This window comes from Urocampus carinirostris, chromosome 17 (assembly GCF_059441175.1).
Source record: "Urocampus carinirostris isolate Australia breed hairy pipefish chromosome 17, RoL_Ucar_1.0, whole genome shotgun sequence".
NCBI classification, from domain to species: Eukaryota; Metazoa; Chordata; class Actinopteri; order Syngnathiformes; family Syngnathidae; genus Urocampus; species Urocampus carinirostris.
Window position 1 is genome coordinate 927039 of NC_142365.1, and position 13476 is coordinate 940514.

The 13476-nt window shown below is 42.6% G+C and overlaps 1 protein-coding gene and 2 long non-coding RNA genes across 3 annotated transcripts in view; 2 read left to right on the top strand and 1 right to left on the bottom strand.

Moving 5' to 3' along the window:
* The window catches only part of LOC148348870 (uncharacterized), a 26501-nt gene continuing 13025 nt past the window's right edge, over window positions 1–13476 (top strand). The window contains exons 1-3 of the long non-coding RNA XR_015847461.1: window positions 1–70; window positions 6393–6445; window positions 6510–6583. This is a non-coding gene — a long non-coding RNA (uncharacterized LOC148348870). The remainder of the gene's footprint in view (window positions 71–6392; window positions 6446–6509; window positions 6584–13476) is intronic.
* LOC148348871 (uncharacterized) lies at window positions 302–4873 on the top strand. Its single transcript, XR_015847407.1, has 2 exons — window positions 302–419; window positions 1399–4873. It is a non-coding gene; the product is annotated as an uncharacterized LOC148348871 (long non-coding RNA).
* The window catches only part of LOC148348872 (carotenoid-cleaving dioxygenase, mitochondrial-like), a 10752-nt gene continuing 4461 nt past the window's right edge, over window positions 7186–13476 (bottom strand). The window contains exons 4-12 of the mRNA XM_088321375.1: window positions 12128–12243; window positions 11957–12059; window positions 11277–11405; window positions 11069–11220; window positions 9452–9619; window positions 9245–9382; window positions 8987–9169; window positions 8806–8916; window positions 7186–7634 (exon numbers count right to left, since the gene is read on the bottom strand). Of these exons, the coding sequence (XP_088177501.1) occupies window positions 7518–7634; window positions 8806–8916; window positions 8987–9169; window positions 9245–9382; window positions 9452–9619; window positions 11069–11220; window positions 11277–11405; window positions 11957–12059; window positions 12128–12243 (1217 nt within the window). The 3' untranslated portion in view covers window positions 7186–7517. The remainder of the gene's footprint in view (window positions 7635–8805; window positions 8917–8986; window positions 9170–9244; window positions 9383–9451; window positions 9620–11068; window positions 11221–11276; window positions 11406–11956; window positions 12060–12127; window positions 12244–13476) is intronic.

Genomic DNA, 13476 nt, shown 5'->3' on the forward strand with positions numbered 1-13476 from the left:
AATCAATTAACCCTAATGCTAACAATTAAATGGCGTCGTGTGAGACTGACATTTATCATCTATTTTGCGGGTGAGATGTATATACTGGGAACACACTTACTGTGAGGATGATCATATGTGAAAATATGTGTGTAAAGGTTGTTTGTGATGTCCGTCAACTTTACAAACAACTTTTGGAGTGGCGGGAATTTTGTGTTGCTCACGTCGTCGCGTCTACGAGATTGTTTCAGATTCCTACTATACCAGAATTCTGGATTGAGACTTTTTATCTTGAAGAGTTTCGGGTAAGTATCTCGGACGATTGGCGCAAGGTAAGTGCCGCGCACAATTGTTTTACAGTCGGAAGCTGCTGCCGATCGTTGTTGAAGGCTATCCCCTCCCACGGCTGCTAGGACGCTCTTGGCATCCGACGCTTACAAGTGAGTATGGGTTGCTGTAAAGGTTGCACCCGTGTCCGTAGGCAGGTCGCCCTTCTAGAGGGACGTGTCCGTGAGCTAGAGCAGTTTAAACGGAAAATGTTAGGTGCCTCGGACACAACTGTTAGCGTGGGTTGTAGCGAACCTGCTAGTCCGGTTAGCATTAGCCCTAAACGGCATGCTAATCGCGGTGAGCCAATTCAGACGCATAACAAGTTCAGCCCCCTAGCTAGTCCCACTCCACCCCGGTCTACTGGCTCCCGCACCCTAGTTATAGGTGACTCCATCACCCGTAACATAAAGCTTAGCACCCCAGCCACGGTTATGTGTATTTCTGGGGCCAGAGCACCCGACATTGAGGCTAATTTGAGGGAGCTGACGAGCAAACCTAGACACCAGGACAGGGCTAGCTACACCGATATAGTCATTCACGTCGGCTCCAATGATACTAGAATGAGACAATCTGAGATTACAAAGAAAAATATTGCTAGGACCTGTAATCTCGCCAGAAAGATGAGTCGGCATCGAGTAATTGTCTCTGGCCCCTTGCCTGCGAGAGGCAATGATGAGAGGTTTAGCAGACTAGTCTTGCTAAACCGATGGCTGGCAAGTTTTTGCAATCAGAAGGGATTTAGGTTTGTGGATAACTGGCCTGATTTCTGGGGCCGACCTGACCTGCTGAGGAGAGACGGCCTTCACCCTAACTGGGAAGGCGCTCTCACTCTTTCTAAAAATATAGATTACTGTTTAAGCCTTCCATGACAGGATACACTAGTGCAGGCCAGGTCACAGGTGATTAGTGAACCTGTTACCATGGGTGTGGAGTCTGTAACGCTAGAGCTAACTAGCGCTATGCTAGATTCATGCAATTCACATAGTTTTTCTAGTTTAGAGTGTTCTACTGACTGCACCATACACCCTGATCTATACTATTCTATAGCATCTTCTTCTGTGCCTCTTACCTCTGTTTCTCCCTTGTTAGGTGAGGAGGGAGAAGAAATAACATTATTTTCTACCAATAGTCATCCTGCTACTCCACCGGTCAACAATATTCCTGTGGTATGGAATTCGGGCCGCATCTGCCGTCATGCAAGGCACAAGACCCGGGACCGGCAGTCGAATCCTGTGGTGGTTACCACTAAGGTGCAAAACTCGCGAAAGGTTTCAGCTCAGTCCACAGTGCTGAAGCTTGGCCTTCTTAATATTAGATCACTAGCCTCCAAAGCTTTACTTGTTAATGACCTTATTAATGAACACAATCTTAACCTTATTGGCCTTTGTGAGACCTGGTTGAAACCAAATGAGTTTGTAGTGTTAAATGAGGCTTCTCCCCCTAACTTTGTGAGTGCGCACTTGGCACGACCATGCAAAAAAGGTGGAGGTGTTGCTCTTATATCGGAAAATAGGTTGAAATTTACTTCTAATACCCCTACTAGTTTTAAAACGTTTGAAGCACTTGTTATGAGGTCCTTAATGTCAACACCAATTTATGTAGTTGTTGTGTATCGCCCACCTGGACCATACTCAAATTTTTTGGAAGAATTTTCTGATTTGTTAACAGACTTAGTTACGTATGCGGACAATGTTGTAATTATTGGTGATTTTAATGTTCACATAAACTCCCCATCAAATTCACTTGCAATTGCATTTAAGTCACTGATGGATACATTTGGTTTCAATCAAATAGTTGATGTGCCAACTCATAAAGATGGGAACACTCTAGATCTTGTCCTGACCCGTGGCGTAGTAGCCTCAAATGTTACAGTGTTACCGTATCCTAATGCCATCTCTGATCACTATTTTGTTAAATGTGAGGTGTTGTTTAATGTTTACTGTGATAAGGAAAATATAGGCTTTAGCAGTCGCAATATCCGCCCTAAAACGGTGTTAGCCTTAAAAGAATTATTACCTATGGTAACTGCAGCCTTCCCTTCGTACACTGGGTCTGTTGACTCACTTACAAACAACTTCAATACTGCTTTGGTAAATGTTCTTGATTCTGTGGCGCCCCTAAAGTATAAATTCCGACCCAAGAAGACTACACTTTGGTTTACTGAAGAAACTAGGTTACTCAAACAAAGTTGCAGAAAAATTGAACGAAAATGGCGCACTACTAAGCTGGAGGTTTTTCGACTGGCCTGGTGTGACAGTTTGCTGAAATATAAAGTAGCTCTTGCCTCAGCTAAAGCTTCGTATTTTTCTAAGATTATTGTTGAACATAAGAATAATCCAAAAATTTTATTTGACACAGTGGCGAAACTTACCAGACAACAACTTAACCCAAATGGTTGCACTCATTCTGCTAATGACATTATGGAATTTTTTAATAAAAAGATTCAACTAATCAGGAATGAAATTTTAAAAGAACGCTCTGTTTCCTCCTCCTATATCAAAGATGTGGAGGTGCTAGGTATGGACTGTGTCAGCGGTTGTTTAGAAACATTCTCCAGTTTCAATGAATTGTCCCTTGATAATCTAACACAGATGGTCAGTAGGGCCAAACAAACTACGTGCCTGCTTGATCCGTTTCCAGCTTCACTGGTGAAGGATCTGTTTGAGATCTTAGGACCATCAGTTTTAAATATTATTAATATATCGCTATCCTCGGGTATTGTTCCTGTAGCCTTCAAGTCTGCCGTCATTAAACCCACGCTTAAGCGACCTAACCTTGACCCAGAAAGCCTAGGTAATTATAGGCCAGTGTCAAATCTGCCATTTCTTGCGAAATTACTTGAAAAGGTCGTTGCACAGCAGCTAAATGACTTCATGTCAGAAAATAACCTTTTTGAAACTGTCCAGTCAGCATTTAGAGCAAATCATTCTACTGAGACAGCCCTTGCAAAAGTAACCAATGATCTCCTTTTAACAATAGATTCTGGTGCCTCATCAATGTTACTGCTGCTGGATCTCAGCGCTGCTTTTGATACGGTCGACCACAACATATTATTGATTCGTCTAGAACGCATTGGTATCTCAGGAACTGTACTCTCGTGGTTTAGGTCCTACCTGTCAGACAGGATGCAATGTGTTAACTATGGCAATATGACCTCTAAACAATCTAATGTCCCTTGTGGTGTTCCTCAAGGCTCTGTACTTGGCCCCCTTCTTTTTAGTATTTATATGATCCCGCTTGGTGACATTATCCGCAAGTATAATATTAGTTTCCATTGCTATGCAGATGACACTCAACTGTATGTGCCACTGGAAAAAACTGGACATTTAAGTTTTAGAAATCTGGAGGATTGCCTTACTGAGATTCAAAGATGGATGTCAAATAATTTTTTACGCCTTAACCCAGAAAAAACTGAAATGTTGATTATTGGTCCAGCTCACTGTCGTCATTTGTTTTCAAACATTACCCTGAACCTAGACAAATGTAATATCACCCATAGTGACTCGGTCAAAAATCTAGGTGTTATATTTGATCCTAACCTGTCGTTTCAGTTACATGTGAAAAATATTACTAGAATAGCTTTCTACCACCTCCGTAATATTGCGAAGATTCGTTCAATACTGTCCCAATCAGATGCAGAGATTTTAATTCATGCGTTTATTACTTCTCGGCTTGATTACTGTAATGTATTGCTTTCTGGTCTCCCGATGTCTAGCATTAAAAGTTTGCAGCTGGTTCAGAATGCGGCAGCTAGACTTTTGACTAAGACTAAAAAGTTTGAGCATATTACACCTGTATTGGCCAACTTGCACTGGCTCCCAGTCCACTTAAGATGTGACTTTAAGGTTCTCTTATTAACATATAAATGTTTGCATGGGCTTGCACCCTCTTATCTCTCCGATTTGATTTCCCCCTATGTTCCTGCACGGAGTCTGCGCTCGGAAAATGCCGGTCTACTTGTGACTCCGAGAGCCAAGAAGTCTGCGGGCTCGAGAGCGTTCTCCATCCGGGCCCCGGTGTTGTGGAACGCCCTGCCTCTGGAGATAAGATCTGCAACCTCAACGGAAGTTTTTAAATTGAGGCTTAAGACACACTTCTATTCCAAAGCATATGATTGATGCCCACCTTGTATTCTGTTTTGTCCTGTCTTTTTCTGAGGCCTGCCTGGCTGATACGAAGGAGAAGGATGATCTGGGATGGGTCAACGGACCGGGGTCTGACCTGCAGCATGTCAACCCCTGCATTTACCAGCTGGCGTCGTCGTTGATGTCATGCTCTTTCCGGACATTTTCAACATCTTACCTAGTGTTTACTATTCTGTGTACAGTAATGCTAATTGTAATTCACCCTGTTCAATCCTGGAAGGGGGATTACCACATGTGAGGTCCTTTCTCAAGGTTTCTCTTTTCTCCTCACACTGAGGTTTTTGAGTTTTTCCTTGCCCGCATGCTGGTTTGCTGGTTTAAGATGAGGTAATTGTGTAATTTTGTAACTGTAATCCTGTGCAGTCCTTTGAGACATTTTTGTGATTAAGGGCTATATAAATAAATTTGACTTGACTTGACTTGACTACAAAAAGTGTAATAGTAAGAGTGAGTCGCCCGTTAGCATTAGCAACAAATGGGGCCTTGGGTGAGGTATGCTATGCCAGGCTGGACTGGCTTAAATGTGAATGTTCTGCATTTCTATAGCGCTTTTCAAGTCAATGAAGACCTCCCAAAGCGCTTTACAATGTACTTCACAGTTTTCCTTTTACACACTCACTAAAAAAAAAAAAGATAAACCCCCAAAAATATAATCTTTTGTATTCTTTTTTTCATACTTAGGGTGCACTGGGCTATAGGGCATATGGAATTGATTTGGTATGAAAAGTCATTAGGTCTTATCTCATCATCACACTCATTTTTTTATGTTATCGGGAGAAAATTGTCAGACAATAAACCCACTCGCAAAGTCTTTACGAAGCACACAAGACTCCGAATTGAATGACGAGAAAGGCATTGTGGGAAGTAATTCTGTTGTCCTCAAATGTGTAAATCAGCACATGGCTTTACAGTGCTAAGTTTGAGCTGTGAAACATTGAAACAACATTATTTCCAATATATCTGGTATGTGACAAAACTGTGAATTTCATTTGTATATTTTGATACCAAAAAACACAAGGTGAGTTGTTTTGGAAGGTTAAGTTATGGTGATTTGTTCATTGATTGTTGAAAAGTACCAATTGATGGCAATGGTATTTTGTATTTACTGTAAATTCCGGACTATAAGCCGCTACGTATTGCTTGAGTGTTGCTACCATGAACTGCCCTGTCAAAGCTATATTATTATTATTATTAAAGCTTTGAAAACTCTCTCGGTGAACCGTCTGTCTTTGTAAACATGTGTAACCCATGTATAATATGTATTTGAATAATTTTGTAATGTATTTATTTGTATTTACTTTAGACACTTATTCTGATATGTTCTGCAGGGGTGAACGAAAAAATGAGGGGCGGAACAAACGCGGGGTGCCGAGTTTAAGTGGGGACCGCTAAAGGTGAGGGACAGACGAGGAAAGAAGAGGGGGAAAAAAGTTGGTTAAAGAAAAAGGAGTTGCGTGAGTAAATGTGTTCATCTGATATATTTTTCCCAACCTTAACTTTGGAAATATACACTTTTTTCCTTGGATTACTTTCAACGGGACCCGGACTCTGCAGGTCTGCATCAAACCTTAAGTACCGGTATCGTTTTCCGTTCATTTTGCCGGCTGTGATTTTTGGACTGTGGACTTTAATGAAGGACATTTAGTTTCAATCGCGGGACTCGAAGTCGGGTTTGGGTTAAGTTTGTGTTTGTGTTACATGTTTAAATGTGGGCGCGTGCGGCTTATATACAGGTGCGGCTTGTGTATGTACAAAATCGGTTTTCCTCTTGAAATGTGGTGGGTGCGGCTTATAATCAGGTGCGCTCCATAGTCCGGAATTTACGGTAAATGTTAAAGGGATCTCACGTGATTTAGTGAGACTTGCTCAATAAACGATCCTTAATGCCAACAATTAAATGGTGTCGTGTGAGACTGACATTTTTCATCTATTTTGCAGATGAGTTCAAACAACAACATTTTTATTTGTTCCCAGCGATCAACATGAAGGAGGTTAGTATACCTTTAAAATCAACAGCTTTGATAAACAATTGACCAAAAATGAATGGAAACGAAGGGCGGATGGAGGTCCTGTCCCCTTGACAATCGAAACTCTTTCCACATCAATCACCTGGTGTCATCACATTTTAGGTAAGATCAATCACATTTTATCATCAGACAAGATAAATAATCATAAAAAGAATTATTTTCATTATAATCACGTGTAGTATAATATTTAGATTCCATTAGATGGATAGAATTTTTTTCCTTTTTATTTTCGTTTCACTGACTCTTTTAATCTTTTCGCCATGACATCTTTCTCTTATTTTTAATGTTGTCTCAATTTGGTGTTTGACTCATTTCTATATCTATCTCTCTGTCTGTCTATCTATCTATCTATCTATCTATCTATCTATCTATCTATCTATCTATCTATCTATCTATCTATCTATCTATCTATCTATCTATCTATCTATCTATCTATCTATCTATCTATCTATCTATCTATCTATCTATCTGACTCTGTATCTATCTATCTATCTATCTATCTATCTATCTATCTATCTATCTATCTATCTGACTCTGTATCTATCTATCTATCTATCTATCTGACTCTGTATCTATCTATCTATCTATCTATCTATCTATCTGACTCTGTATCTATCTATCTATCTATCTAGACATCTAGACATTTATCTATCTATCTATCTAGACATCTAGACATTTATCTATCTAGACATTTATCTATCTAGACATTTATCTATCTAGACATCTAGACATCTATCTATCTAATATTGTAAAAGAAATCTATCTATCTATCTAGAAAATCGAGATTAAGAATTTTTCAAGATATGCAACTAAAGTGTGCAATCCGCATTTTGCTGTACTTTAGCTGCAAAAATGTTTTTCTCTACTTCCTGCTGATGGTTTTACTGCCTTGACTCTATTGGCTCCCTCAAATGAATCATGTAAAAATATTGATTATGATACATAATCTCACAATTGAGTGGTTTTAGCTTAATAAGACAAAGTCCCTCTTGTATTCTGGAATGTTCCTGTACCGGGAAAGGTTTTGAGGGATAATTCAGGCGGATGCATCGAAGAGACCGTGCAAGCCGTATGGCAAGTTGACCGGCACTCTGGCTCTTCCAAGCTCCTCGAATGTTGCGGCGTTCAAAACCAGCAGGAATGTGCCTTTATCCTGAATTGGGATTGAAAAAAAAAACACAAATTTTAGCTTCAGATGTTTCTCAAAACATTGTTTTAGACGGGGCTCTCAAACTCGATTTGCTCGGGGGCTGCTGGAACAAGGGTCTGCGTGAGCTCGCATCGGGTTTTCAAAGGCAGGGACTCGACAAAGGTTACTCGTAATGCTGTTCAAGAACCAGAACAGATTCAGGACCCAAATGCGTGACGTTTCTCACACAAGCCTTTTATTTTACGGGAAATGGGGAGTCATGCACGTTAGGCAGCAGTCTGGGGTGAAAAGATAGGAAGCCAGAGACAGAAGAGTTCGATACCCATTGCCCGAACAGATATCGGGCAGATGGGGTCAATACCGGACAGGACGGGACACACAGGATTGATATTGAAACAAGAAATTGAAATTGAATAGGACAAACTAGACGGGAACAAAAACTGGAGAAAAAAACAAACAGGACAAAAATAGACTGGATAGAAACAAGAAACTGATATTAAACAGGAAAAAATAAACGGGAACAATACCAGATAGGAAATACCAACAGGAAACAGGACTGAGTGAGAACCCACGTCTTGCGGAGCGGAGGTTCGTTGACGGACTGACAAAGGAAGAGTGAGAGCACTGAGCTTAAATAGACGGAAAGTCAATCTGTCCACTAGCCACAGCTGGCGCCCCACGGGCGGGGCCAATTGGGCACCATGGCAACCGTGACAGTTTAAGCTTAAGTTCAACAGCATCTCCTTCCGCAACCTGAAACACCTTCATTCCGCATTTCAATTGGAATAAAATATTCTGAGATCGGCTTGCAAAGAAGATGAATTGAATCGGATCAATTCTTTGAGTCTGGGTACGCAGTACGTGCTTCCAAACAGAATGTAGCTAGCCAATCATATTGCCGGGTGGACGCAATGTATATACAGTAAATATCAAACACGAGTGCAGTGTTTTCAGTGTTACGCTGTGTTATTGGAAGACATGCAATTTGAGTGCCTGTGCGGTCTAGCGCAAGCAGTCTTTCATTTGGATTTACTTTTATTGGCGAAATCCTGACCATGTCTACTCTCCCGTCCCAACCTTCTACTCCTTTTGTCCCCGACCACGTCTACTCTCCTTGAAATCGTTGTTTAATTTGAGACTCGGGACGATCATAAAGTCCGTAAAATGTATTTACCTGTGACGGAGATAGAACCACAGAAAGAATGACGCCGTCATCCTCCTCCGTGGCGTCCGGCGAAGGAACGAAGACCGGCTCTGATGGGAAGAGGCCTTTTTGGTGCCAGACCTAAATTCACATGAGCGAGCGAGTCACTTTCGAGGAACTTTCTTGGAGCTGTCTCGTGACGGAAACCCACTTTCAGCGTCTTGTCATGGAGATCCATCTTGAGAAGCGAGTCTCCAAAAATGTTCTTCATGCCGCAACCGTAGAAAAAGCGGTAGGGTCTGGTGTTGTATCGCTCGTAGTTGATTTGGGGGAACTCCAGGCCGCCGTAACGGGGGAGGTCAGTTCCGTGGAGGTCTTCCGGTTGGCAGAACACCTGATGACAGAGTGGATGGTTTAGATGACTCCTTCTTGTAGATGATCCAGAAGATGCCAAATATTGCGGACTGACCCGAGTGTTACCCCGTTTGACGCACGTGGCCGCACTGGAAGGAAGAGTGTTGAGGTTCTGGTCCGTGGGCGTGTCTTTGGTCACGTGGAGCGGCAGAACGAAGCGGCGAGGAAAACTTTTGCTCACGTTGTTGTAGACCTGCCAGGTCACATGCACTCATCACTCGGTTCTAGTGTCCAGCAAATACTGCTCTCTCAAACTGCTGACCTCATCTAAAGCTTCTCCCGACTTGCGTAAATTCTGAAGGCGGTAGATGTCTAGGATTTGCCCGTCGTCATAGCAACACAGGTCCAGGACCAAGAACCCGTCCGATTCGAAGGCGTTGATTTGGTGGAAGTTGAAGAAAGCTTTGGTGTGGTACCTCACTGGGTTGGCCTCAGGAGAGAAAAAGCATACTTTTAAACCCGGAACCCTGAAAGTCTTTTCTTCTTTTTTCAGTTTATAAGACCTCAGCTATAAGAATTTCTTGAATCTTTGTCAACAGCCAATCAGCTTTTAGTGTAAAATGGGGCATAGACTAAATATGCTGCCGCGCTTTTTTATGCGATAGCAATTCAAGTAAACAACAACAAATGAACATACTGCGGCTGCTTCCATTTCAGTTTGAGACTGCTTCATTGAGTGAGCAAATGCAAATTGAAGGATTCAGTGTGCAAACGTACCGTTGCTACTGCCATTTCCAGTTCCTCCAAGATTAGAGACTGAACTATTCAGTGAGTGACTGTACTGACATTCTCTTTCAAACTACAAATTTCAGTCGAGACAATGAACTAAGTCTTGGGACAATTGATTCAGTGTGAAAACGTACTGTGGCTGCTGCCATCTCCAGTTCCTCCAAGATTAGAGACTGAACTATTCAGTGAGTGACTGTACTGTCGCTCTTGTTCAAACTACACATTTCAGTCGGGACAACTAACTAAGTCCTCGGACAATTGATTCAGTGTGAAAACGTACTGTGGCTGCTGCCATCTCCAGTTCCTCCAGGATTAGAGACTGAACTATTCAGTGAGTGACTGTACTGTCGCTCTTGTTCAAACTACACATTTCAGTCGGGACAACTAACTAAGTCCTCGGACAATTGATTCAGTGTGAAAACGTACTGTGGCTGCTGCCACCTCCAGTTCCTTGAAGATGAGAAACTGAACTCTCCAGTTCCTTGAAGATTAGAGACTGAACTATTCATTGAGTGACCGTATTTCTGTTCTCATTCAAACTTTACATTCCAGTCGGAAGAATGAACGTCGTCTCGCAATGATTGATTCAGTGAGTAAACGTACCGTTGCTGCCGCCATTTCCAGTTCCTCGACGATTAGAGACTGAACGATTCATTGAGTGACCGTACTGCCATTCTCTTTCAAATTTCAGTCAAGACGATGAACTAAGTCTTGTGACAATTAATTCAGTGTGTTAACGTACTGCGGCTGCTACCACCTCCAGTTCCTCGAAGATTAGAGACTGGACTATTCAGTGAGTGACTGTGCTGCCATTCTCTTTCAAACTACAATTTTCAGTCAAGACGATGAACTAAGTCGTGCGACAATTCATTCCGTGTGAAAACGTACTGTGGCTGCTGCCATCTCCAGTTCCTTGAAGATTAGAGACTGAACTATTCATTGAGTGACTGTACTGTCGCTCTTGTCCAACCCACACATTTCATTCGAGACGATGAACGTCGTCTCTCAAGGATCGATTTAGTGAGTAAACATACTGTGGCTGCCACCATCTCCAGCTTCTCTAAGATTAGAGACCGAACGATTCATTGAGTGACCGTACTGCCGTCTAGAGGACGAACGATGTCTTGCAACGATTGATTGACACGCTCACCTTGCCTGTGCGTTTGTCGATGAGGTACAAGATAGTTTCCAGTTTGGGTTCCCAGGTAGCGGCATCGCAGAAGGACTTTTGCTTGGTGCCGATCCGCATCAGGTTGATTTTGACGGGCTGATCGATGAAGACCACGTAGTTCTGTGACATGCCTAGAGAGGGCGTCACCTGCTCAGATGAAAGCAGTACAAGCGATGCGTTGACTCACCGAAGCTGTGATAGTAGGAAGGTTTGAAATAGTCCAGAGACGGGATGGAGCAGAGAATTTGGGCGCCCTTAAGACCGTCTTTACTGCTGGAGGTCTGGGGCGGAACACGTATGAGGTTGTAATGCGGTCCTGAAAAGGCGTGACGGGAACACGTGAGCGTGTGGAAAGAGTTTTGCAGAGTTTCGGAGCAGCCCGAAAAATATGCCCCAAAATATGTAAAACAAGATGCAGGGAGAAGTCTTGGCGTGAGAGCGAGAACTCGTTTAATTATCTTTATCAGCGTACAAAACCGAGGTCTCATTCGTCTCAGAGACAATTGGCTTTTTATATCCTAAGACAACATCTCATATTGCTTTAGCCCGTCCCCCTCGCGATGACGCACGTGTTTATCTCAAAATGCACGCTACCAGACAGAACGTTTTGTCCTCTTTCGATTTTCACAATTTCCAAGAACTCGTTGGGGTCGGCTTGACAGCATGTTCCACGCCAAGAAGAATGTTATCTCTTGGCAAAGAAGAATGTTATTCCTTGGCAGCCCAAGGCGATTAATAATAACATTCGCTGACATTTATACTCGGGAGAAACGAGCCTGGAATTTCCCGTTTTAAACTAACGCGTTGTCCTTATGTCAAGCTCGACCCCAATAATCCACAACACGAGAAGCCGAGCAGAAGACCTACCTTGTATTCCGTAGGAGCTGCCCATGTTGTAGCAGGTGCCGTCCGGGTCGTAGTGTGGGTGGGCGGTGACTGCGTTCACGGCCACAAACTTGCTCCAGTCCACCTGCAATCCCAATCACCATGAACAGTGCAACCGACCGGGTCTGATCGATAGGGGGCGCCTATGTTCACCGATTCCAGCGTTTCCAAGCTCTCCGGGTCCACTCGGTGTAAAATCTTGCACTCTGTGCTCACGTAGTAGTCTCCCTTGTATTTCGTGAAGTTGACATTGCAGTTGTCTGTGGTTTCTGCGACACAAAATGCGTCAAAGGTGCTACTCCAGAACAAACACGTGGTCGTGAGTTTTAAGCCTGAATATCTGAATACGGTGCTAAGTTTTTGTCCTGTTATGTTTCACAAACGAAAAATCAGCAAATGGTATTCAAGTCAATTTTCATGCAAGGTGCCTTCCTGCATATTTGGGGCCTTAGAGGTTCAGTGTCTTGCCCAAGGACACTTTGACATTTAACTCGGGGGAGCCGAGAATCAAACCTGTGACCTCTCGGTTCCAAATCGAGCGCTTTACCTCCTGAGACATACTGCCGCCCCAGTACTTATATATTTTTTTCCAATTATTTTTGTCATTTTACTACATATCATTTTTTATGTTACTATAGGGAATGACCGACCATTTATTTGCTATTTCATTGTTTGTATTCTCGCCTAATGAAATAATAAGATGTATTTGATTATTCAGAATGATTTTCTTTTGAACAAACATATTTTGTGTTGCTGTACATTATGGTGCAACTGATAACAAGTGCTAAAAAGCACAAGGAAGAATGCAAACTCCGGAGACTCAAAGTGACCAGACAGCACCATTTTTTTCCCTGTTTTCTTGCCCAGCCTCTTACAAGATCGTTGTTTTTTTTTTTTTTTTAGGGGTAAATCTTTTTTTTTTTTTTTTACAGCCGGGACAATAGCTTGAAGCCTTGCCTGGTACCTTGTCAAATTTGATCACAATCTGAACAACTAAACTTGGTATTTTACTCATTTTTCTTAGTATACATTTAGAATTTTCCAAAAGTGGCCATTTGGAGACAACTAGTTTACAACACTCAAATATTTACAAATGTCTATTTGACTTTGGCCAATTTTAGACATCGCAAAAGAGTTGTAAACACTTACGTTCTCTTTCCACATCTCTTTCACTATTCTGCACACATTTGCTGCGGGCTCCCGGTCAGTATTTATACCCAGTCCTGTCAGTCTCCTGTTGTCAGTCCGTCCGCGAACCTCAGTGTATACTAGGCAAGACCCTGACTCCCACCCGTCTCGTTTTTGCTCCCGTCTGTCTCCAACTACGACGTGTTTTGATCCCGACCACGTCTGCTCTCCCGTCCCGGCTTACGACCTTTTGTGGTCCCCGACTACGTCGACTCTCCCATTCTGGCTTATGACTCGTTTCCGACCCCGACCACGCCTTGCTCTTTTAGTCCCGGCTACTGACCAGCTTTTCCGTCCCTGACACCGCCATCGCT